General features: G+C 42.1%; 1 protein-coding gene across 1 annotated transcript in view; it reads left to right on the forward strand.

Moving 5' to 3' along the window:
• Positions 1 to 26,525, forward strand: part of MACO1 (macoilin 1) — a 69,885-nt gene extending 43,360 nt beyond the window's left edge. The window contains exons 7-11 of the mRNA XM_035118281.3: positions 15,062 to 15,220; positions 16,420 to 16,602; positions 18,614 to 18,734; positions 21,870 to 22,044; positions 24,434 to 26,525. Of these exons, the coding sequence (XP_034974172.1) occupies positions 15,062 to 15,220; positions 16,420 to 16,602; positions 18,614 to 18,734; positions 21,870 to 22,044; positions 24,434 to 24,636 (841 nt within the window). The 3' untranslated portion in view covers positions 24,637 to 26,525. The remainder of the gene's footprint in view (positions 1 to 15,061; positions 15,221 to 16,419; positions 16,603 to 18,613; positions 18,735 to 21,869; positions 22,045 to 24,433) is intronic.
• Positions 26,526 to 26,873: the final 348 nt, after the last annotated feature.

The following is a 26,873-nucleotide window of genomic DNA, read 5'->3' on the forward strand; positions in this document are numbered from 1 at the left end:
GGTAAACGGCGTTTCCGTGCACTGCTCTGGTTCGCCAGAAGCGGCTTTGTCATGCTGGCCACATGACCTGGAAGCTGTACACCGGCTCCCTCGGCCAATAATGCGAGATGAGCGCGCAACCCCAGAGTCGGTCACGACTGGACCTAATGGTCAGGGGTCCCTTTACCTTTACCTTTAGCATAACAAAATCTGAAAAGCAGTACTGACATCAGACTTTGTGGTTTGTTAAAAGTCCATGCAATTATTATTATTATTCCAGTCACCCTATACTGTACTAACTTTCAAAGTTGGGGGCACCAAGAGGAAGGCTTTGAGGATCTTAAATGACTGGGAAGATTCACATGACCTAGCATTTTTCAGCAATTAACATGGAAGAAAAGCACTGAAATGTGAAACACTGTATTAGTTTGCCTCTAGAACAATTATCATCCAGTGACCAGTGTACCATCATTGTTCTGATTATTACTGCTGTTTGGGTTGCTTTGGTGTAGAGAGCATGTGTCACAGCATCCTCCTTTTTCTGCATTTGTAGTTGTTTTTGTTCACCTGTGGCACCGTAAAAGCAATGTTTCTGACTAATGGGAAGCAGTGAAAAGAGTCTATTATTTGTCAGTTTGCAGTAACTTACATTAAAATATATAAATTCCTTCCAGCAGCACCTTAAAGACCAACTAAGTTAGTTGGTCTTGTAAGGTGCTGCTGGAAGGAATTTTTTTATTTTGTTTAAAATATATGAGTTTTTTTGGTCATTTGTGATACAATGTGTGTTGTAAAGCACCAGGACGCAACTGGAGCTTGTAGAACTGTTATAAAAAAGAACAGTTGTACAAGGCCCAGTTGCATCCTGGTGCTTTACAACACACATTGTATTTGAGGTTAGATTCATGATGGGGCAACATCCAGCTATGTTCTCTTGCTTGCCCTTTTTGGTGTAATACTTCGGTTCTCCTTCTATATATGAGCAGAAACAACACATGAATAAACAGACTGAACTGCCCCCATCATGTCTAATTTGACCTTGAAATATAGAGCAAGGGGTTTATTTCTCATTGTTGAGAGACAGGCATTCTTCCATCTGCTCAAAGTCACCATCTTGTCTCAGGGAATTTCACCTTTGTAAATGTATCTCAGAGAAAGATACAAAATGCTGACCTTTCATTCATACATATACAGTGGTACCTCGGTTAAGTACAGTGCTTAATTGGTTCCGGGGTGCCATTTGCACCCTGAAAAGTACTTAACCTGAGTGGCAATAGCGCGTGTGCGCAAAGCGCCGATAGAGCACTTCTGCACATGCGCAAAGCGCGCAGACAGCTTCTGTGCATGCATGTGGGGTGGAACCCAGAAGTAAACACTTCTGGGTCCGCCGCATACTTACCGTAACCTGAAAGTACGCAACCTGAAGTGTACTTAACCCGAGGTATGACTGTATTTGTAAGAATCTTGCATATGTGTAAAGGGCTACATGGAAACCTGACCTTTAATAAAATGGGGTAATTTCAAACCAGCAATTTCCCACCTTTCCGTGTTTTTTAGAAAGGACTTGAAGAACTTTTGTACTTAAACTGCTGCAGGCTACCTGTGTGCCACAAATTACTAATGTAAGCATATGTGGGCAGGCAACTAGTACCTTTTATGCTAAGGCTAAAATCCAGTTGTATGAGCAGTTCTGACAGCCAATTTATAGAGTTTTCAGTAAATTAATAAAGAGCTATTGAAGATGAACTGTGTTCCAAAAAATATATTCAATCAAGAACCCTTGGCAAGCAACATACATTTTGATGGGTTTAAGTAGCTTTTTTATCTCAAAATGGCAAGAAAACATTTTTTGTAAGTGCTGCATTTTATTTTAATGATTGATAGTGCCTTGATGAATAAAGTCAATTACCTATGCATAATTGGTTGTGCATATGTTACTGTTTTTCTTTATTTGTATCTCCCTTAATAGCACATACCAGGCTCTCAAACCAGTTCACACATCTATAAAGTCATCAATAAAACCCTGATTAATTAGCTCAATTACCAGCAGGATATCTATTGAGAATGTCCTTGGAGGTCCTGTTCTCTGTCCCATCCCTCTCTTTCCATCTTTCGGCTATAGGTAAAAGTAGTTTCAAGGATATACAGTATTATCCCCTTCAATCATAAGCACAGTTTTGTGCTTATAACCTTGTACTTCAGGTACAAAATACCTGGCACATTCACTTTCCAAAATCCACATTCATGGAGTTCATGTGATTGGGGAGGTGGGGGGGGGGAGTTAGGGGAAAATTGACAGAAGGGGTAGTGCTAAATTTCCTTCAACACCCATCAGTTCTTCCTGGCAGATATCCTTCTCTGGCAATCTTTCCCTCAGTCAGGCTTGATTCTGGTTTCATAGACTAAGGGAGGGGAAATTATTACCCATTTGCAATGAGAATTAGCAGACAGGGAAAAGAGTTAATATACAACCATTTATTTCAGTGGCATTAATCAAAACCAAACATGTAATCCTAAGATCCCCCTCAATTTGATGAGAAACTCAGGTATAGATTAGGAAAACAGAAAGAGGAAAGCTGCTGTTGGTTGGTTGGTTAGTTGGTTGCTTGCTTCCTTGCTTACTTAATGCAATGTTGCTTAGAATTGGCTTTGGACATGGAAAATGAAAGTTCAAATTCCCATTGTAATACTTGCTGACTGGCTATGGACAATTTGCTCCCTAACTCAATTTGCCTAACTCATTTAAAAGTATTGTTAGACTAAGACCTGACTTGTATCTGACAGGGGTACCATCTGGTTGGTGGCCAGTGGGTAGAGTCACACACCCCAGACACATTCAGTTGTACTTGCCGCAGGCACTGGCCCTTGTGTGTGTAGCATGCGCACTCCAGCAGCACACCAGATGTGTGTGGAATACTTATAGGAATAATGGCTTTACTCAGGGGCCGTGTCCTGTATAAATTGACCCCAAGGTGCCTCTCCAAGGTCCTTGGTTGCAGAGTGGAAACGAATGTAGCTACCTCCAGCAATTTCCCCTAAATTAGTTACTATTTCAGCAATCTCTCTCTTTAAAGAAAGTCATAGATCACACTATGGTAATGTTTGTTATTTGAAATTCCAGCTATCTGAAAGTAAAATAATTATACTCAAACCTAACTGCATAAGTGCTGATTCAGATATCTGAACAGCCAGAGTTTGACCACTTCCTTGTTTGTTTGTCTTTTGCTGGTTGGCTGCAGCAGTTTAGGGCGGAAGCCAGGGAGGGAAGGAGATTGGACAAATCATGGATTAGAAATGTTCCCATAGGAAATAATGGAAATCATCAGCTCGTTATACAAATGTTCAACTAACGAATGATTTGTTAGGAACTCCAGGGCCGTCTTAAGCCTATCCAGCGCGTGGTTCAGAGATCTCTCCGGCGCCCCGCCCCCCCCTTTCCTAGCCGGAAAACCGCCGGTCGCTTTCCGCAGGAGCCTCCGGGCTGCTGGCACTGGGACTAAGGGCAGCCTCCCCCCCACACTTTTTAATGAAGAAAACTGAGATAATACTTGTCTGAAGAGCAAGATATACTGGGTGGTTATTTCCCCTGGTTGAGACAAATTCCTAGCTAACTCATCTGACCTAGCTAGCCAGCCAAACAAATAGAATTAACCTTTTCCTCTCACATTCGGTGAGGGTGGTAAAACTTCAGCAGGCCCGGTGGGTGGGTGGGTGGGTGGGTGGGTTGTAGGAGTCTCCTAGCTTAATCTGCGCTGTAGGTTGGCTCCCCTGGCCAGGAGTTTCCACCGTGCAAACGCCCTCGTGTTAAGCGCACGCTAGCCAAACACAGAGCTAGCGAGTGAGAGGAAGGCATGCAATACAGCAGGTGGGCCTCTGACGAAGCCCCGCCCCTCCCACATCCCCATTGGTCGGGCGATCGGTGCTGCCGGTGTGCTATGGGCCAGCGCCTCTCGCTCATTGGAGAGGAAGTCTGCCGGTCTGTGGGCTGTACACACTGACTCGCCGGCTCGCGGCTTCCAAGGGCTGTCTTTGGAGCGGTGGCTGCGAGGCTGTGGGAAGCAACAGAACCTTTCCACGTGCCTATAAACCGTCGGGTCCCTTTCTCCTTGGCTGCATGTATTCAATAATTCCCCAATCTGGCAATGAATTAAAGTTCTTGTTCACCGCTTGTTCAAGTGCTATATGGTTCTAATTGCATGATTGTTGCTTGGGAGGAAGAGAGGGGTGCAGGGTGTGGGGCGTGGGGGAGGTGTGGCGGAGGTTGCTGCCTGAGACCCGGGATCGGTTCGGCTTGTCTTGCTCCGGCCCTTTGCACTATGGTCAGCGCCGTCTTGCTGCTGCTACTGTCGCCGCTGTAGTCAAAACTCCTCCCGAAAGAAAGCGAGAGCACCAGCCAAAAGCGCGCAATCGGAGAGGGGTGCACCCACTGCGTAGGGCAGTGGCAGGCACAGGCTGTAGGCGGCGGGGTGGCGTGACTCGAGCCAGCGTGCAGGGAAAGGGGAGGCTGCCAGCAAAGCCGTGAAGCTCCTCCACTTGCTGGGGCGCCCCTGAGGCGCCAGCGCCCTGGTGCAATGCGGCAGTGGCCCCAATAGGAAAGACGGCTCTGAGGAACTCATTGTGTTCAGATAGTGGTACGTATGTGTATAAGCCAATATATTCTTTCCCTTTACCCTCTTTTGTTGACTACTCCACCCACAACCACCTAAGGGTCTCTAGATCTCTTAAATCAGGAGTAAGGAAGCTTTTTCCATCCAAAGGCCACATTCCCTTCTGTGCAGCTTTCTTTGTACTGCATGCCCCTTGTGAGAGGACCAGAGGCAGAAGTGGCTGGAGCAACAAATTACCTTTCTATAGTAGGTTAGTTTCTACTGTATACTGAGACTCTCACACTCCTCTCTGTTCCAAGGAAGAGAAAGGCATTATCAAAGTTGAATGACACGTTCCAACCCGGCAAAAACAGTAGTGGGTCAGAGCAGGGCCTGGGGAGAGTCCAGAGGGCCTCATTTAGCCTTTGGGCCTGACGTTCCTCATCCATGTCTTAAATAATTCTGCCCATTCTCCTTTTCTTGGAACACCATTCCATAACACTTTCGCTCCCACTGTTGAGCTGCAAGCTTTTTGGGTCAAAGAACTATCACCTTTTCATTTATTTTTTAAAGGCCAAAATGCATTAGTGGTGCTGTACACATCATATATCTCTTCATAAGGTATCTTTAGAATACGGAATGATAGCAATATCCGTACTTTAAAATTGCATTGAAAATGGATTTTTTTCTTCCTATTTTCTTCATCTAGTAGAATATTTAATATCCATATTATGAAATAAAGTTCAGTTACAAACATTTTGTGCCCTATAGGCCAATATTGGTTTCAAAGGAAGAAATCTTCTTTTTCTGGTAGATGATTCTTATACTGCTGGTTGTTTTCATGTTATATTTATAAGAGATGCACATCTCAGGAACTGTGCAATCCAGGTTATTTATCTCTTGAGTAATCAGCTAAAACGTTGAAATTGGTTATGTTTTGTAATGACTCCCACAGTGGACTTTCATTGTTACAACTAATGAAGCAAGTGATATCTGCTATTAGCTTAAAATATAGGGTATTTGAGTTATGCAGTAATCTACAATTGAAGTTAAGATTTACAATATCCTTTTATCAAAATGATTTAACAAGGAAGTTGTTCCTAGTATTGTATTGTAGTTTATTGGCTTACGAGTTTACTTCTCTAGTTGATTGTTTTTATGTCAGATTTTTCTGCTGTTAATCTGATTTGTCATGTTTCTTATATGCAGTCTCTTTTTAATACCCAGGTTCTTGTGTCTACAATAAAATTTGTAGCTCCATAGGAACTTGAAAGGCTCTGAGAAAACACTCCTAATGTTCTCTTTTGCAGTTTCCTATTTTCATTACAATCTGCAATATTGTAATTCTGCAAAAGGAAAAATTACATTTTGCATGTGATTTGAGTCCAGAGTTCAATCCCTTCATTACCCATATAAATGTGGTTTATATATGCAGTGCTCCTTCCACCTGAGTATGGTCTCATACTGTAACTACACGTTACATTCTATTGTGTGTACCAGTACCCTAATACCTACTGCTTCTAGAGAAAAGCTTCAGAAGTGGGCATTTTGGAGTAAATGGCTGTGGAGACGGGTGTTCAGCTGTTCTTCCACTGCAGTTCCCTCAGCTGTTTTCTCCCATCAGCTGCATATTTGCAAAGATATAATGCAAACATTATATGGAGGCCCACAGAGGATAAAGCTGTTAGGGAACAGGATAAGCACCTCTTTTCTTCTTCTAGTTGCTTCTCCACAACCACTGCCCCTTCCCAAAGCTGCTTTGGCAGACGGGTTTTTGTTCTTATTTGCATGTGTAGCTCTGCTCTCCTGTTTGACAGGATAATAGATGTGCTTGTTTTATGGTGGGTGAATGAGAGAATCATAATACCACTGTGAACAAGCCAAATGTGTGAGCTGTACCATCAATTCTGTTGGCCTACCTAGCCAAGTAATGTTGGCAAAAGAATGGACATTTGTAAGCTTTTGTTGTCACACAACAGTTCTTTCTCCCCCAAATATTTTAAAAAAGCAAACCCAGGGCTTTATAATTTGGTGCACCTTGCTAAGGCCGGAAAAATATTTTTTTCAAGGTAGCTCCAATATCAAGCACAGGTTAAATATACACTTCTTTGTAGCTACGGCCATACCTTCCCCACACCTCATGTTACATATTATGTCAGATGAGGGTCAGGTTGGCATGGTTTGAGGGAAATGGCCTTACAGGCAAAATTGGGAACTGTGTTTTCTCCAGTTAAGCCTGGGGTAGAGAGTGCTGGGCTAGGTGGACTAAAGGTCTGCTGTATTGTATGGTAGCACCAGATGTTCATACACTAATAGGCCTGTACATATGAGTGTTATTTATCATTCCACTCCCTCTTAGCCTCTGCTCTGCCATCTGTACTAACTAGTGGGCTGTTAGAACTTGCCAATGCGATTTGGATCTAGGGGTCTTAATAGACCACAAGCTTCACATGAGTCAACAGTGTGATGCAGCAGCAGCAGCAGCAGCAGCAGCAGCAGCAGCAGTAGCAGCAGCAGCAAAAAAAAAAAAAGGCTACCATAATGCTCTTCTAGGCTGCATCAACAGAAGTATGGTGTCCTGTTCAAGGGAAGTGATAGTACTGCTCTATTCTACCTTGGTAAACGTCTTCTGTGTTTTTGCTGACCATTAAAAACAGTGCTGTTCACCCAAACATTTACTGGACGTTAATTCTTGTCTAAATGGATCTTACTGTGATTCCTAAAAGGAAGAGTCAGACAAGCCTCTCTGATGTGAGTGTTCCATAAACAGGGCTCTGCCACCAAAGAAGCCAGTCTCTGGTTGGTGCACATTTAATCTCTGATATCTGCAAAAGGGTTTCTGATTAAGAATTTGGTGACTAGGCAAGTTCATATTGTGTAATTCTCTGCCCTGGTGTGGATCAGGGAAATGTATGACAGAATGATGTCAGGATATGGATTACATGTTGCATGAAGCTGCCTTCTGACTGTCTTACTGCTTAAATATGTTACAAGAGCCAGTGAGTGATATGTTAAAATATCTACAAGCAGTCACTGAATGTCCTTTGGGGAAAAAAATGCTGACTACCAACTGACAACAATGCATTTCTAGATGCTCTGGGTCTGTTGATCCTTCATGGCATTCATTTCACCAGGGGGTCGCCAAATGCAGTGGCCTCCCCTCCCCTAACTTATCAAGCATTCTGAAAATGTAGATATGGGAAAGGGTCTCTCAGTCCTTGCTGTTTGGAAAAAATAAGCCTCAGTGTCTCTCTCAGTTTTTCTGGAGAAATGTGAGGGAAGTCTCTCACTTCACAGAAGACTTTGGAGATATTTAGGAGTAGGAGAGCATCTTACTCCTGGTTGTGTCCAGTCATGGTATGAAATCACCCCCCCCCCTCAAACCATCTGTGCATGTCACAGCCTTCAAAGGAGTAAAGTCAGTCACAACTGCAAAAAATGGGAGGCTACCAAGCCCAACAAAAATGTTTGAATTACAGTATGCATTTTAAAAGTTTCAGTACAGAATTCCTGTGCAAATGATGTGGGCACTCACTCACATGGTGGAAATGTGCAACCTGACCCATGTACATTCAGAGGTAAGCCCAGCTACGTTCAGCAGGGCTTACTTCCAAGTGCATAGTAACGCAGCTTTTGTTTTCTGGATTAATTCAGGCAGTGTGAGAAGATCCATAATCACAAAACTAGTCTTGAGGATTTACAATATCTTTCACATTTATTTGTTCTCCATTCATTGACCAAAACATTTCCCTTTATGTACTTATTAGCAGATAATGGACCAGGGCCCGTGTAATGTACTTTTATCTAGTAATGTGTTGTGTGTTTATTTTTAGACACTTGTGCCTGCTAAGCAGCCACAGTAAACATAGCAGAAGTGAATACAGCAAGATCAGGAAACTTCTCAACTGACTACAGTATAGTCTTAGGAAGCAATTATAAACTGATTGTTGTTCCCTTAACCATGCTTAAAGTGGTTTTTAAAAACAGTTTTTCCCTTTGAACAATTTTTACTATTTGTATTTTCAGGAGGAGGAAATCAAATGGGGACAAACCTATGCATGAATTATACACAAACATTTAAACCTTCTTCTAGCCCAAACTAGCTTTTCTCCTGCAAGGTTCCAGATACTCATTTAAAAAGGGAGGAAACCTAGTGAGGATGAATGTTAGTATGTAAACTAGAAAACTTCATATCTGCTTGTCTTGTAGATTATTAGTGGCCCTTCATATCAAATTGAGCTCAGGTTATTGAGAGCAAATGAGCTGGCAAGTCCTGGTTCAAGGACCCTGAAGGCGTTCTCTTCCATTGTCTCTCAAGACAGATGGATGCCAAAATCTAAAAATATATGAGTAGTTATGCCTAGAAACTTGGAATATTATTTATAACTCTAAGGCATGATTTCCAGATTAGGAGCCAGGATTTATCACAAGCAGATTAACAGATCACAGGCATTTTGTGGGCGTGGGTTATTGAGTTGCTGGTAGTCTCATTACCTTGGCACAATGAGCAGGTAGAATCTGCTGTCATTTGAATTAATGCTGTTTTAACAATGTAATCTAATTTGTTTTGGGGGGTTTTCCCATACTGTAATGAGATTGAAGTATTAGGAAAGTAAGCAAACTGTTTAAGAATCAGTTCTAGCTTTTGTGTTCTTGCATAACAAAAGGATATTTGCATGTTTTAGTTTTACTTTAATCCTTCTGATGCTTTCCAAAGGGATAAAGCATATTGGAGAAACAGTTTTTCTTTCTTATATATCCTTATGTTTCATCTCTGAGGACATACAGGGGTGAAAGAGAACTTTTTAAACTGCCCAAAATAGGTAGGGGGTGCACCGGAAGATAGAGATTGGGTCCAAGGAGGGAAATTTTCACAACGGGGACAAGAAAATGAATATGTGAAAAAGAATTGAGCTTATTTTCCATTGGTTCAGGCCAGGAAGCTTTGAAAACAAAGGCTTGTCATTAAGAAAAATTTGCTGTTGCTTCCCTAAACCCCTGGGATAAGCAGTTGTAAATCTATAGAAATTAGGAACTTGAAGAGTGATGAAGTAACTTCATGGGGTAGGTCCCAGAGACAGACTTTTTGGGCTAATTCCCCTTTGGAATCTGGTTTGAGACTTTGTCCAGTTGATCCCAATACACTCTTTCGTAGGCTGCTTTAGTTAAGAGCGAGTGAGAGTCAGTGCTATGATGTAGAGATTAGATTGTGGGACTATAGCTAAATTTGAATTGCCACCCAACCACAGGCTTGTTGTAAAGATAAAATGATGGAGGAAAGGAGAATCACGTGCCCCATCCTAAACTCCATGCAGAGTTAGATAAAAATAAACTACCCATATGGAAACCATGTCAAGCTGATAATATTATCACTTTTGAACTGGGGAAGAGCATCTTTATTTTTTCTGCTGTATTTATAGACCACTTTTCAGCCATACAATAACAGATCAAAGCAATTCACTGTTAAAACTATTCAGGTCTATTCAACTCTAAAAATAAATCCAGAGAACAACAGGCAAAAAGCCAGTCAAATCATAGCAGCAGGAGGACAATTAAAATACAGCACCAGAATAAACAAAACAGAAGCAAAAATAGCTTGCTTAATCTGAGCCATGGTGAAAATGCTCAGTTTTCCCTCTCTTCCAAAAAGCGAAGGGAGACTCCTGCCAGTTGGTTAGAGTGGGGTGCTAATAGCTCTACCTGTTGAACCTTCAAGGCAAGAACCTGCCAAAGCATGGTCAAGTACTAAAACAGGCATAGGCAAACTTGGCCCTCCAGATGTTTTGAGACTGCAACTCCCATCATCCCTGACAACTGGACCTGTTAGCTAGGGATGCTGGGAGTTGTAGTCCCAAAACATCTGAAGGGTCGGGTTTGCCTATGCCTGTACTAAAACCTAGAAGCCACACACATTCTTGATTCACCTTTGGAGCACTATGCCATAAGTAGGTCCAGGGGCTGGCCCATCATTGGCTACTACTGCCTTCCGGACTCAGCATCAGCTCCTCCCCTGTTCCATTTAGCAATATAAGGAGTGTGGAATTTGCAGTTTGGCGCCGAGAAGGAAGGGGGTGGAAGGCATGGTGGTAGTGATGGCAGCCTTTGGTCAGTGGAAAAAGGGATGACGGGTGGCTCATGGATGGGAGGAGATGCTGATTTGCCACAACTAGAGGGCTAGCTGTGGCACAAGGATAGCAGGATTCTGTGATGGGGGACTGCAGGGTCGTTTTGGGTGCGCAGTTGGTTCAGACTTTGGTCCAATCAGCCCAGTACTCTGATTACACTGGCGGCCAACCAAATATTTCAAGGAAACCTGCAAACAGAACATGAAGGCAATAGCCTTCTCTAATGCTTTTCTTCTGGGGAAAAAGGGTGTTGGTATTCACCATGAAGTTGTTATAGTAAGTGCCACACTTTAAACCAGTGATTTTCTTCGGGGGGAAATAGGTGCCGGTACTATCTACCCTTGAGTACCCCCAGGAAAAACAGTGTTGGCCTTCTCCCAGCTTCTGGCATTGAGGTATGCTGTATCTGAACCTGGAGTTTTGTCTACCTGTCATACTGAGCAGCAAATGATAGATTCTTGATTAATTTCTTTAACCCTTTATAAAAGCCATCTAACCTTGGGACCACCCCTGCATCCTGTGGCAGTGAATTCTGTAAGTTAATTATGCAGTATAGGGTTAGAGGGGCAGCAGTGCTGCTAATGATCTACGTAATCATAAATCCAACTGCAGTACTGGGCTTTAGTAACCTCCTGGGTGCGAATTTTGCCCTCTAACCAAAGCTAAGTCAGATCCTACTCAATATACATCAACTTGAGCTGAGGTCCAAGTTCCACAGATTTTGTCTGCCATTTAAATTGGTGGTCTCCACCACTGCTGCCCCCTGCCTAACACAGGAAGGTGTGAGTTTTCACATATGCTGTTGTGCTAGGCTTTGAAGTGATGCAGAAGCAGCATTTGCGGGGATAAAAGGTATGGCGACATTTGGCAACCTGGTAACATTTTGTGTACCCTTGGCTAAAGGGTTTTCAGTAAGCAGCCTCCATAGCCATTATCTGACCGCAATAACTTTTGTAGGATTTATTTATTTAACCTGTACCGAAGACATGAGAATAAGAAGCCACCCATTTCCAGGACTGATGCCCTCTGTTAATAATATGAGGCACAGTTCAGTGTGACAAACAGTCCAGCAAGAAGTTCTGCCACCCTTAAATTTCCTATTCACCTTGTCTCTGTCCCCTTTTGCCCATTGTTTCCCACTCCTCCTCCACAGTGTTAAGTTTAAAAGAGGTACATCCCTTCTTCAAAGGTATCACCATTTCATCTCTGAAATATGTAGCCTAAAAGTCTATCCCTTTCTTACCCCAAATGCACTTTATTATAATTGGTCACTAACTAAACATTTGACCTGAAAGACAGGTTGTGAGGCTTTGTACAACAGGAATAGACAAGGTCCATGATTCAAATACATACATTTGCATTATACCCAGATTATGAACACTGCTCTGAATAATCCACATACTGATGCCTGGGGTGTCAATGTGAATATAGCATTCGGCAAGGCTGCCATATTTACATTATGTAAACATGTCCATTTTCTGGAATGTACATCTTTATGTGACTGCTGCCTGACTTTCTAGGATGTGTGGACAGAAAAATGAGTCACTTTGTTGTTCGTATAGTAGTGGGGCACGATAGTTAAGTATTTGATTAAAACACTGTTAGACTCTTGTTAACTAAGACAACTAATTGGCTTTAAATGCCTATCCTCATTCATATTTAGATGCTATACATTGTGTTAAAATGTTTTAGCGCCAGGCTAAAAGATTCTGTGCAAACTGACATTTTATTTCTAAATAAGATGTACGGCAGATGGTCTCTGGTCAGGAACGATTAAAACTAAACCTTCTAAACGGCTGTGCATTTTCTCTCCTGCAGTGTAGCTCTCTGAGCCTGTGTGAAAAAGAGAGAAATATAAACAATGGTGTATCTTGGATCTAAAATACACTTCTCTGTTTACCATGTAAAACATTTTTATCACAATGTGTGTGTGGTGGTAACAGTACGGTTCTGCTTGCATTCTTCTAGCCACAGACAAGGTGACTGACAGCATTCAACTACCCCATTAGAGCAAGGGATGTGTGCAATGAAGGCAAGGTTTCTATGGATCACTCAGTGGAATGCATGTGCCAACTGAGCAGATGGTTGGCACTGGCAACACTCATTTAGTGGGAGAACTGATCTTCCTTCATTTTCAGTTATCGTGTGTGTATTGGCACACAAGGTTCTGTGTACAGTCATATTTGGGAGTAGTGTAAATGAATGTGACTTGGTATTTAGGACCCTCCAAAATGTTGCTAGACTACATCTCCCATCCTCTCTGACAATTGGTCATGGTGGCTGTTGCAGTCCAACACCATCTGGAAGGCCACAGGTTCTCTCACCCATGTCCTGGATTGTTCACTGAGCTACTTTGCATATACTTTGATTTCCTGATTCAGATTTCCAGGGGGCTGCATTGCAGGAGGGGTTCCAGGATCTCCCAGTTACCTGGCAGTGGGCGGAGGGATGCTGCCCACATCAGTAGGACGCCCAGCCGCGTCACGCCTCCTGGCTGACCAACCAGCTTAGCTGGGGTGTGTGGCTATCTGCCATTTAAACAGTGGTGGGACTTTGGGGCAGCCTCCATTCGTCTCCTTTCGTCAGATCTCCCAGCCCACCCACCATCTTTGCTTGTGTTGCTTGACTTGCTGTGACTAATGTTGGTCGCCTGGTTGTTGGGGCCAGGTAGGAATTTTTCCACTTGGCAAATTGGCACCAGCCATTTGACCAGCCATTTGGTTTTCGCCTACCTAGTAGCAATTGTCACAACTTTGTAAGGTTAGGCAGTTGTTGCCTTCGGCCTGCCCCTCCACGTTAAAGATATCCTGTTAAAGGGATCCAGGGGTGTGGTTCCTGTCTGAAGCCTGGGTGTGGGCTAGAGCCATGTCATGACCCCATCAGTGACCCTGGGAGTGCTCTTAATTGATGTAGATCATGGGGCTCCCCCTATCGGTGGTTGACCCTTTGAGACTTCCTGCAGATGGGCAGGAGTCAGGATATAGTCTTGCTTCACCCAATTGCCTAAGCCAAACCACTCACATCTGTAACTGATAAAGTTGTGGCCCTATTTATTCCATTAACCCAACATATGCGTGTCTTATTTCTGGACAAACTGCGGGGCCTGGAGCCTTGCCATGCAAGTGGTTTATGGATTTTTTTAAAAAATAATGCTATTATATTCAGACTGTTTGTCAGAGTGAGAAGAAACTGTCATTTAAATCAAGACTTTTAAGTGGTGTAGTATTAGCTAAATGAGCCACCTTGGCAGGAAAGGTAAAATATCAATTTACTTGAATGTATGACATAGTTGTTAACTTTCAGTTACTTTTATTTTTAGTTTCTATATTGAGGCAAGATGGGGTGGATGCAGGGTGATAGGAGCTTGCCAAAATCCTCTGTCACTTATATATATTTGCTAGGTAAACCATGAAATTGTACTATTAAGATTCGAGTACACAAAATTGAAGAGAAAGCTTTCTAATGCTAAATTTTTCTGTGTTGTCTTCTCTTTATCACAGCTAATGTCAATAAAAAAGGGGGTTTCCTTCTACCCTGGGAAATGTACTTGCATGTACAACTGACAGATCCCTATTTATATCGCAAGTAAAGGCCAAACTACATATGACTGTGGCAAATCTGTGTTTTCAAATGTGGTTCGAGGAAACTGGTGCATATGTGATTTTGGAACATAAAATAGTCATATGAGCTTCTGATTCTGAATTGTACTGTCCTTCTCAGCCTGTTGCTTCTACCCTTTCCATTTCATGATCAGCTTTCCCCCAGCCAAGCTTCAATACCAGAAGTGAGCCTAGCTGGGATAAAAGTAACTGGATAAGAGATTTAAAGGACCTGTGGGCAGTGGGAGGGGGTTGGTGCAGAAATGTCAGGTGTGTGAGGAAGGAGGCTCATCATCCTACCTACACATCACTTTTGCAATTCAAATTGCCTCCCTTATCTCACCAGCTTGCAACTTAGTTCTGCCAATCATGTATAGCTTGACCCAAAAGATTGCACAGTAATGGGTGCAATGAGATAAAAGGCTGGGTGGAGAAAGTTGAAACGCTTAAAGGCCCTTGATGGCCTTTTCTTAAAGGAGAAGCTCAGGGGCAAACTTTGAGCATTCAATAGAACAGGCATGTCCAACTCCCAAAAGACTGCAATTTACTCCCACTATAAAAAAAACTGGAATGATCTACCCATTGGATTGACCAAAGTTCTTTTTTTGGAGGGGGGGATCGCTCAGGATCACGCAATCGACCAGGGGTGACCCACGATTGACCAGTAGATTGTGATTGACCTGTTGGACAGCCCTGCAATAGATAAATGAAGTTATCTGTGTTCTCTTTAAAAATACATAAATTAAAAAGGAACTGCTGCTCTTTATTCTAGGCTGGAACAAGATATTAAGAAGTTAAAGGCCGACCTGCAGGCAAGCAGACAGATTGAACAAGAGCTGCGCAGTCAGATTGGTTCTCTGACCAGCACAGAGCGAGGGATTCGGTCTGAAATTGGACAGCTCCGACAAGAAAATGAGCTGCTTCAGAATAAGTAAGTTTGGTTCTCACTTCACAATATAGTGGGCCTTTTCCTCCCAGCTGATTTTTGTACTTGTAATCTGATTTTTTAAAAAACAAATACAGATTTTTGAAATCTCAAAGCCCAAGCCAGGCAAACTTTATCTCTCTTGAGCTCCATTCATCATTTCAGTGGAAAGAGATTTAGGATTTAAAAGTTCTTGACTATGCCCGGATAATGACCTAAATTTTGCTCTCTGAACTGTTTGCTATAGTACCAAACTCCTTTAGTACTTACAGTGCTGCAGAAATTTATAACTCTTTCCTACTGATCTGTAAAATGCTATATGAGCATATGGAGAATGACATTTATCTCTTGTTCAAAGAGACACATGATTTAAACCAGCTAAAGGTCAGGCTTAACAGAAAAGTTATTCACACCTTAGCTCTGCTATAGTGCTGATTTCCTTCCACTCTAATCTAATAAAAAGTGATGCACATAGTGTCCCCCTACCCAAATCATTCATATTATCCACTGAACTCTTACCCATACTGGTAATTCATTGGAATTTAGGCATCCATATACAAATTCCTCTTAAGATGAGAAGTTCTGCTTTGACTTGTACCGGTAGTGATTGGGGGTTGTATCCAGGGCTAGTCCTACACAAAGCAAACCCATTGGTCATGACTTAGTTTCACGAATTTTAATGAGTAGGACTAGCATTGAATGCTACCCATGTGTTACCCTCTTCTGCTGAAATCTAGAGAGCAGTCTTTTTGATATAAATTCTTTATTATTTTAATATTTTAAAATACAAAAACATGGTAAAGAAAAAGAAAAATACATACAGAAATTACAAAAATACAGAAAATACATAGAATATAAAAATTCACACAAAATGTACAAAACAAAAGAAAAAAGTGTAAACAACAAAGAATAACCATAAAAAACAACTCTTCCAATTATTCTCTGTAATTTATGTTGTTCTTATTTTATCGCACATTTATGAATACTGTATCTGCTTGTTGCTTCATTTCTTGCTGTTTATACCAGGTTCAGACAAAAAATACAGGAGGAATGGAGGATGTTCAAAGAATATTTATTGAACAATGGGATATCTGGAACCCTAATAGCAGACTTAGGCAGAAGTTACACTTCTAGAACAGTACTTTATTTTCTTCTCATGCTAAAGAAGGCAGCAGGGATCATGCTCCTTTTCTTCCCTCTTTCAGACTACATAATGCTGTGCAAATGAAACAAAAAGATAAGCAGACCATTGGCCAATTGGAGAAAAAGCTCAAAGCAGAGCAAGAGGCACGGACCTTTGTAGAAAAGCAGTTGATGGAAGAAAAGAAAAGGAAGAAGTTGGAAGAAGCAACTGCTGCACGGGCTGTTGCGTTTGCTGCTGCTACCAGGTACTAGGCTCCCTCTCTCATAATGCTAGAATTTGGTGACATCCAATGAAGCTGAACATTGGAAGATTCAGGACAAACAAAAGAAAGTACAATTTATTATATGCTTGTTATTTTTTCTTAAGTGTATAATATGAAAAAACAGATTCACATAATAAAAATAAATGTCCTGGTCTATACCATATGAAAAAACAGAGTCAGATAATAGAAATAAATGTCCTGGTCTATACCAGTGTTTTTCAACCTTTTTTGGGCAAAGGCACACTTGTTCCATGAAAAAAATCACGAGGCACACCACCATTAAAAAAGTTAAAAAATTTAACTCTGTGCCTATATTGCAGTTATCTAAATACATCAGAGTTGACCCCCTCTTTATTTTTATTTCTTAAAACTCCTCCACTGTTTGCAATCTCTTTCCAAGGCAAGCAAGGCTCCCTTCTGCCCTCTCTCAGTCTGTTTGGAATGTTTCTTTTAAGCGCCTCTTAAAAGTATCTTTCTGAATGCCTTTCAAGTATCTCTTTTTTTTTATCTCTTTGCACTTCTACAGATACATAGTCTCTTTAATTCTGAAGAGTTGCAGTAGGGTAGAGTTGCACCAACCTTTTATGCAGGTCGCGGTTCTTTCTTATTTCGGAGGTTTTGCCGCTTGTGCGCTTCAGCAGCCAGGCTTTCTCAGTGCGGGAGGGAGAGAGCTGCAGCCGGCGTCTGTGATCCCCTTCTGGACCTCGCAGTCCGTTGTGGGAACCCCTCCAATGCCCTGCAACCCCTCTTTAGGCAGGGGGTCCCCCCTGTTCCTCACACGGGGGTTTGAAGCCTCAAAACCGCCCGTTTTCACCCCGCAAAGAGTAGCGCTCCCCGGAGCTTCGTCAGGGAGCGTCTGGAGCGGTCCGCGGCAACCCGGAAGTCCCCCCGGCCGGCTTCCTTTACGGCGGGTCAGCGCCCCCTAATGGCGGCCGCCTTCTCGTCGCGGCAGTGACTAGGCACGTGACAAGGCAGCAAATCGCCCTTCTCGTCGCGGCACGTCGCGGCACACCAGCCAGCGTCTCGCGGCACACTAGGTTGAGAAACGCTGGTCTATACCATAAAAAGGAAAAGAAAGTACTTCGCACAGTGCATGGCCACTAACTTGGATGGCTTTGAAAGAGGATTTGACAAATTCATGGAGGAGAGGGTCATTGATGTCTAATCGCCATGATGGTTATTCTCTATCACCACAGTTGGAGGCAGTAGTGCTTTTGAATACAGTCAAACCTTGGTTGTCGAACATAATCTGTTCCTGAAGACTGTTCAACTTCTGAAATGTTCGACAACCGAGGTGCGGCTTCTGATTGGTTGCAAGAGATTCTTGTACTCAATAATAATAATAATTTATTATTTATACCCTGCTTATCTGGCTGAGTTTCCTCAGCCACTCTGGGTGGCTCCCAATCGAGTGTTAAAAACAATACAGCATTAAATATTAAAAACTTTCCCAAATAGGGTTGCCTTCAGATGGCTTTTACAAATAGGATAGAATAATAAGCAGAAGCCATGTTGGACATTTGGGTTCCAAAAAACGTTCAAAACGTTCAAAACTTCTGGGTTTTCTGCGTTTGGGAACCGAAACATTCGAAAACGGAGCCATTCGAGAACCGAGGTTTAACTGTACCAATTGTTGGAAACCACAGGAGGGCAGAGTGCTTGGATCCTGTGTGCTGGTTTCCCACAGGCATCTGATTGGACACTGTTAGAACAAGATGCCACTGGCCTGATCCAGCAGGCTTTTATTATAGTCTTACAGTGTTTCATGTTGCAGGGAGGGACCACATTTTTGCATTCTCTTTTGCTTGATGATCACCAAGCTGTTTTATAGAAACAGCAAAAGGTATGAAGGCGCGTGACACCATCACTTGGCCAAAGATAAGCAGACATGGAAGTGTGACTGCCTGATTGTAACAACACTAAAAAAAAAAAAAGTGGCACACATTGAAAGTCTCTCTCTCCCCACCCCCTTGGTTCTTGTTTTGTTTGGCAGAGGGGAATGTACTGAAACTTTACGAAATCGCATCAGAGACCTGGAGACAGAGTGCAAGAAGTTAACGATTGACATAAAGCTGAAAGAAGATCAGATACGAGATCTAGAAATGAAAGTGCAGGTAATGAGAGTGCACCACAACATTGCATGCCTCCTTCACAACCTGAACCTGACCCTTCAGAATGCCTACCACGTTTTCTGTGAGAGAAGATTGCACAGGGTTGTGTTTCTTTCTGTTATCCTAAATAGGCCTGACTTGGTCTAAAAGCTACTTTTTGTTTGCCATGCCTCCCTCTTTCCTTGAAGGAAACTTGCCTACTTGAGCTTTGCCAAACACCACTTTAGGCTTTTTTTTACACATTACGTTTGAAGGTGGGCCATGGATGGCCAGCCCCATAGGATGTACAAGCCTAGAGCTGAGAAAACACAAATAGTCAAGGAAGCTCCTGACATGCACACACAGTTATCAGTAACTAGTGTTTCATGACTTGACTCGCTTCTGGAGGCCAAGTTTCATCTGTCATATACTTCTGCATATCTTGATGTTTCTACAGGTATGCTGAAAACTTTGATCTATTTGCAGATTGCCTTGTTTTTTTTCCTTCTCAAAGTGATTGGCACTGTTCAGTATTAAGTAGGAATTGATAGATTTTTATATTCTGCCTTAGTAGGATAATCATCTTGTTTATCCTCATAATACATTTATAATGTTAGGTGCCTTGAGGTTAAAATATAATACTTTAAATAAACTACATATTTAAAGTAGTTTTGGAGCCCTCTTGGAGTGCTACTTTTCCCTAGCCAGTTTGATTATGTGATTATATTAAAATAGTGAGGGAATGGTATTTGCAGGGGATAATCAGTGGACAGAGAAAGGGTTAATCACTTGCCCTCCAAAAAGTGTAGTCCCAACCTAAAACAGACTATATATGTTTGTTTGTATAACACTCTTGCTCCATTGTTAGAAAAGCAAGCTTTGATTAAAGTTTTTAGGAAAAGTGTCAGTTTTAAATAGAAACATGCATTTTTAAAAACCGTGTAAAACATGGGTTCAAGTTTTACACCTGTTTCTGAACCTGTTCATGGTTTCCCCCATAAATTTGCAGTGAAATGTTTCCTCTTCCGCAGGCCCACATAATCAAACTGGCTAGGGAAAAGTAGCGTAGCCCTTGCTTTGCTACACAGGAGCTGTGAAATGTACAAGGAATATTTTTGTAATAATCAAAAGCTTCTCATTTGTGTTTTAAAGTGAAAAACAGTTTGACTTTGTGGTTTCAACGGGTATATTAAGTAAAACCTTTTTTTTTTATTAGCGTTCTCAAGTACATGTAACTCTGGAGGCTAAAATAGTTTGAGTACCCCACCCTTAAAATAAAGACTGGACAGGTTGAGTAACTTGTCAAAACCCCTTAAGCAAACATTTTAATTTACAGAGAGGGAATGTTATATAACATTCTCCCCCATTTATCAGGAAGTTGGAATTTATTGAGCTTTTCTCTAGCACTTCATTATTGTACTCACTTTGCCTGTGGGGCCCCACCTGTTTTCCAGTCCTGATTTGCATTCTCCCTATTGTAGGGAGAGTCCGCAGTGCAGCGGAAAAGAATATATTTTTCATTGAGGAGGTCCCAGGTTCAAACTGTGGTATTCCAATTGAGCAAAGTGTGTGCATTCAGGTAGCAGGGCTAAGAAAGATTCTCTGCCTGAGACTCTTCAGAGCAACTACCATTCATCCTGGGCTAGATGAAGTATAAGGCAGTATCATGTGTTGATATTTCTCTGAATGAGGTCCAAGTGGGCCTAATAGATTTAGGCCAACAGTGGAGCATGTTTTTTCAGTCTGAGGGCCATATTCCCTTCTGGGGAGTCTTCCATGGGCCACATGCCAATACTGTGGAAGACCAGAGGGAGAATTGGGAGGAATGAAATGTTCACCTTTATGCTGTAGCTGTGTGCTAGTTTCTACACACACCTCTATCCAGCATCAAGGGGAGCAAGAGACATTATCAGAGCTATAGAATGCAACCAGGCAGGCAACAATGCTCAAGCAGGGTGCAGATCAAGACCAGATGGGGTTTGTGGCCTTGGGAGAGTCCTGAGTCCAGATAGAGAAGCTTGGAATGTCACATTTGGCCCCCACACCTAAGGTTCCCCACTTCTGTCTTACACCATGGCTGGCCAACTTCTGGTGGTGGAAACTTGAGCCCATGGGCTTAGCTATGTGTGGAGTGCTGCTTATGGTCCTCTCCAGCTGTCAATTACTCTACTGCTATTGCATGCTTCCCAGCTCAGAAAACTAGAAGTGACCACCACCACCATTAGAATCTCACTGTTTCAACTGGAACAGTCTCTTTCCCAGCCTGGAGTATAGTCCTCCTGCATTTAGTGCAGGGCATGCAGGTTGACTTGAAGGTTGGCTGCCACTAGCTTATATCAGATTCTGCCTTTGCTCAACCTGCTTTGGGTATGGGTAAAATCCAGAGGCTATGGGTAAAATCTGTCATCACCACTCTCATTCCACCCCAGGAAAACTGGTTAAAACTGGTTGTGGGGTCAGGAAGAGACTGTACTGGCATAAATATTAGAGCAGGCATGGCCAAACTTGGCCCTCCAGCTGTTTTGGGACTATGACTCCCATCATCCCTGGCTAACAGGACCAGTGGTCAGGGATAATGGGAATTGTGGTCCCCAAACAGCTAGAGGGCCAAGTTTGGCCATGCCTGCATTAGAGTGTCCATATCTCTTGGAGTGACTTCCTGGGGGTGGAACATCCATACAGCTTGCTCTGACATAATCTCACCAATTTACATTGACTTCCTAGTTATATGTGGTTTTCAAGACTGGAAATTTGTGTGTCTTAATCAGCAGCAGATTGGAAGAGCCCCCACATCAAGCCAGCTTTGTGTTCTGCAATTGGTACATTGTTCATGTTGAATGAGCCAAAAGAATACACTGTAATCTGTTCTGAGCCCTTGGGGAGGGTGGGTGAAGAAAACTGTATTACTACAGCTGAACATGTCAATTTCCAAGCTGCGGCTTCTGCAGAGCTAAATTGCCTTAATGGTGTATGAGCACGTATATTTTGCATACTACACTTGAGGTCAAAGGATATAACCAAGTTGCCCTAAACCCAACATACTGCAGATTTGACCCCAATTTTTCCCCTTCCCCAGCCACAACCCTCAGTCTTGTTCTTTCCCCTTTATCTCAGTATAAAGTTTCTGTTTGTAACAGTCCTGCTTTAATTACTCTCAAGGAACTGCGGAAGTACAAAGAGAACGAAAAGGATACAGAGGTGTTAATGTCAGCACTTTCAGCCATGCAGGATAAGACACAGCACTTAGAGAATAGCTTGAGTGCGGAGACGAGGATCAAGTTGGACCTGTTCTCTGCATTAGGAGATGCAAAAAGACAGCTAGAGATAGCTCAAGGTAAGTGGGATTCTCCATGCTGCTGGGCAGAGTGATAGAAAATGAGGTAGTGCCCTCTACTGTCCAGTGAGATACCATGGGTTAGGAGCCGAAGAATCCAGTGTTCCTGTGAAAAGCACTTCTGTGCATACACTGGGGACTGTGTAGGTGCTTGCTGGTTTTTATGCCTTGCTGCATTTTCTTCAACTACAGTGGACGCTCGGGTTGCGAATGTGATCCGTGCGGGAGGCACATTCGCAACCTGCAGCGCTGCATCTGCGCACGCGTGGGTCGCAATTCAGTGTATATGTGCAAAGCGCCGAAACCCAGAAGTAACCCATTCCAGGACTTCCGGGTTCGCCGCGGTGCGCAACCCAAAAACACGCAACCTGAAGCGGCCATAACCCGAGGTATGACTGTACTTCAAAGCCTGCTCCACAGCCCCAGTGTGCCAACAGGACTATGAAGGACTGCATTAGGAAGGGTTAGTCAGAAAAGCCCCAATACACACTTCCTGTTCTGCTCATAGCCCTTTGGATTTTGGCCGCTGACAGCTGAAACTACGTTTTGGAAATTGTTCCTGCTAAGAATAAAGAAGAAGAAGAAGAATAGGAAATCCCCCCTCCCCCAATAAATTTGTCCTGTCTTAGTAAACTGCCCCCAGCAAACTTCTATGCCTTTTTGGCATTATTTTGGCTTTCCTTGAGATTCCTCAGATGTTTTTTTCGCCTGAGGAGGACCCTAAGTGACACACTGAATTTTGCTTTAGGCAACATTTCAGTAGCTCCTCCATGCTGCTGTAGGGCTCAAACCTTAACCAGCATTTGTTCGGTCAGGTTAACTACTGCTTGGATGTCCAACAGTAATTCTGAAAGTCTCCGTGGAAACAGGTTGAAGAGAGTGCAGAGGACTGGTTTGGAAATGTGAGAGTAATTGCTTTGGCCCACCTGAACAGCAGTGACTTGGTCCGACAATCCTAATCAAATGCAGCAAACTCCACACCAAAAAAAGCAACAGTGTTTAGTTTCTCTTGAGAGCAGAAGCAAACTGCTAGAAAACAGTTTTTATTGGATCTCTGAGTGCAACTCCAAGTGCGGATGCTGCAGAAATGTAATGTGGTAGGAAATTAATAGCCCAGGCACAGCTGGAATTCTTCATTTTGTATACTCTGTCCAGGAAAACAAAATGCTGAGGGAAGTGGGAAGAGCAAATAATAAATGGCAATTTGCTTAAATAGTTTAATTTGTACTTCTCCCTCCTTAGCTGTTACTTTATTTTCTAACCTTGGGGAAATAACCTTCTTGCACAGGCCTCTATAAAAATGCCATTAGAGTTCTCTTCCAGGAAGAAGGAGATATCAATTTTTCACCTCCAAGTTTTGAGGCAATCCAGCAGATGTATGTGCCCCCAGACAACCTTGATAACAATACCTTTCTTTACTGTTTGCAGTGATTCAATTCACAGCTTCTCATTCCTTCCTGTGCTCCTGCTTTGGCACCGCTTTTTATTTGTCCGGGCTTTTTTGTTCATCAAGTGGCCCATCCTTTGCCCTCATTTTAAAGTGGGGGCGGTAGGAGAACTCCCAGCTGTCCTGTTCCTGTCTCACTGTGCTGTGATGGTTTCATCACTGCAGGGCAACATGAAGAGCATTGGCCTTGGCAGCAGGGGTACGACAAAGGCAAATATTTTGTCTCTCCAGAATATATTGCTGGAAAGGGCGACCTCTTTGCTGTGAAAATACTTTCCAAACTCTGCCCCTTCCTGCTCCTTCCCAGCTCTTCTTGTGATTTGCTTTGGGCTGTAAATGTCCACTTCAGCCAGCAGAGGGCGCACAAAGTTAACAAAAGAACAGCGTCTCCCTCTTTTTTTGGATGGAATATCCTATTCAAGATAGAGTCCCATCAGGTCAACTTTGCCTAAATCATGCTCACCACCAGTACAAACCTATTCCACCCCCATCCACCCCACTCCATCACCAAATAAGGAAGATAAGTACTGAAGGAAAGAAAGCAGATGTATAACTTCTACCCAAAAACTTGGAAATAGGTAAAGCAAGAGTTTCCAGCATTAAGGAAATCTGAGTGAACGGGTTAAAATAAATTGTGTCTTGTAAAGATCTTCCTTCCCCTTCACTTGGCTGTAGTGGGAATGTGAGAATTATCTGCCAGAGCTAAACCTATTGATTACTGTGGAACACTCAGGTTTTAATTTAGCTTTGCAGTTCTTTAAAAAAAAAAAGCCGTGCATCTTGTTTTAGGTGTTTGCTATTTTGCAGTGACTTGCATCGCCTGATCATGCCACTTCTGATCCCCTCAGACTCCACCCCATAACATGTTTGTCCACAGTTTTTGTCTGCTATAAAAACCTTGCATTTGGTGACAGTTCTTTTTCTTCCTCTTTAATATTGCAGGGCAAATAATTCAAAAGGATCAGGAGATCAAGGACCTAAAACAGAAGATAGCAGAAGTCATGGCAGTCATGCCCAGCATAACATACACTGCGGCCACCAGCACACTGAGTCCTGTTTCCCCACATTACTCTTCCAAATTTGTGGAGACCAGCCCTTCTGGACTTGATCCCAATGCCTCAGTTTATCAACCCCTGAAGAAGTAAAGGCCCGCTTCCAGTTTGTCACACGGAAGGCATCACACAGAAAAATATCTTGCAGTCAAGATGAAATTTGTATTGTGTGAGACTGTATTGATTTATTGTTTAAAATAAAAAAATAAAAAAGAGGGAAGTGGGGGGGAAAGAACCTGAACATCAAGGTTTGGCTAGAACTGCCCATCAGTTTTTTCTTGTAAATTTTTAGAAAACCTCACAGAACTTTATACAGTTTCTTTCTTGGCCAATGCATTAAGGGAAAAAGAACCCATGACTCTTGGTTTTCACATAGCAAATTCTGCCTCTCTTTTTCCCCAAAAAAAGAACACCTCTTGCAACGTTTCCTCTTGAAAGGATAAATTAACACAGAGCTCTGCTTGATACAAACCCTTTCTTCCCATTTAAAACACAAAACAAAACATAATGAAGCCAAAATTACAAATTAAGAGTTCAAAGGAATAATGATGGAAGTTCCTTAGGGTTTTGTTTTTTTTGAGGGCAAAAGGGTTTAAGTGCTCAAGTGAAGCTTTTGATGATGTTAGTGGATTGTGGGGCAGAGGGACAGGGAAGTGCATGTGCAAGAAAACTATTAGCTTACCCCTCTAAGGACCAAACCATATTTAAGGGGGCATCAGTTTTAAGGGAGGGCATAAGGATTGGAGAAAGGGTGTAGACGATAATGTAACATTGGTGGTTGTGTAAAGTGTTTAGTTTCCCATCGTTGTACTTAGTCACTTGAGAACTGCTAACAGTCTTGTTCAACAGTGCCTTGGGAAAAAAAAAGATATTTCAAGAGGAAACTCGTTCATTTAAACAATTTTCTCCCCTTTCGCTATCATTTAGCTTGTAATGCCGAGCTCGTTTTACAGAGTCTACTGCAGATCGTACATGGTAATTTAGGTGCCCGTTGCAATCCTAGTTTACATCTCATTTTTGTTTGTTTGTTTTGGGTACAAAATCCAACAGTGTTCACTTGATTAGGAAATGCTGTAGAGGGCTCAGTAGCAGCAGAGGGAGCGTTTTGGTGAAGGCGGAATTGTGCAATGTACTATATACAAGAGACTGTCAGGTTGGCTCAAGAACACGGCAGTTTGCAGGGTTTTCTTTTTTAAAAAAGCCAACTGTGATTACGCTTTATATCATCTTGTGTTTGACAATTTAATTTCAATGGGGCTGACAAAATCTCAGCAGTTGTGCCAAGGAGCTTTTTTAAAAAAAGTAATTTTTTTTAAAAAGAAACTCATAAAATTGCACAAAGATTTAAGTTTAAATGTATATTGTGCATTGGTAGGAAAGTGTGTTGCACTGGCGACTTTCAAAGTGTTTAAGGTTTGGGTGTGGGTGGGAGGGGACATTGTGGGAGGGGTACAAAATCGTATTAGTAACTAGCAAAATTATAAAATCAAAAATCAAACCATTATGATTTTGCCAACATGCAGTGGACTCTGGAATGACAAAGTTCTTTAAAAACAACAGCAATTTTTAAAGTTTCATATGAATTGGCAAGTATGCCTTGTTTTTTAAAAAATTAAGTAGGAGAAGCAAGTCAATAAAAATAGTATTAAAATCCATCATTTTAAATCAGATTCTTTTGAGATAAAAAAAAACTTCTAGCTTTAGCCAGGTGTGCATGTTGCTGTCATTTTGCATTTTTGAATCATCTTGTGTAATTGTCACCATGAAAGTGTTACTCAGAAATGTCATAGGTTTTCATCTTTGTGCAAAACATGGACTATTGTCACTGACTTTTTTGTGTTGAGGTTCCCCCATTTTTTATTTTTTTATTTTTATTTTTTTGCTGCCCTTCGGGCACAACCTCTGTTGAAATACTCGGTCTTGGCTGCATTCTTTTTTTTTCTGTGGGGTTTACAAAAAATAAACATTTTCTTGCAGATAAAGTAGTTTCCTACTTTTTTAAAAGAAGAAACGGGGCTCCGATTATTGGGATTCATAGACATATTTTGCTTTTAAAACAGAACTATCTCACTATTTTGGTGTACGATTCAATAACATACCAACAAATTTATGTTGGTCAATTATAGTTGGTGTTGCTATTATTATTATTATTATTATTATTATTATTATTATTATTAGTTGTTGTTAGCTGCTTGTAACCTGAAGATCAGTAGATTTGGTGCTCTAGTGCTACAAGCCTGCTCTCCCCCCAAACTGAAACTTGATGGGAAAATACACTGGAAAGTGCGGGCTAACACTTGCTTGACACAACTTCATAAATCCACCCTGGC

The sequence above is a fragment of the Zootoca vivipara genome, chromosome 6 (assembly GCF_965207765.1).
Source record: "Zootoca vivipara chromosome 6, rZooViv2.hap1.1, whole genome shotgun sequence".
In the NCBI taxonomy this organism is placed as follows: Eukaryota; Metazoa; Chordata; class Lepidosauria; order Squamata; family Lacertidae; genus Zootoca; species Zootoca vivipara.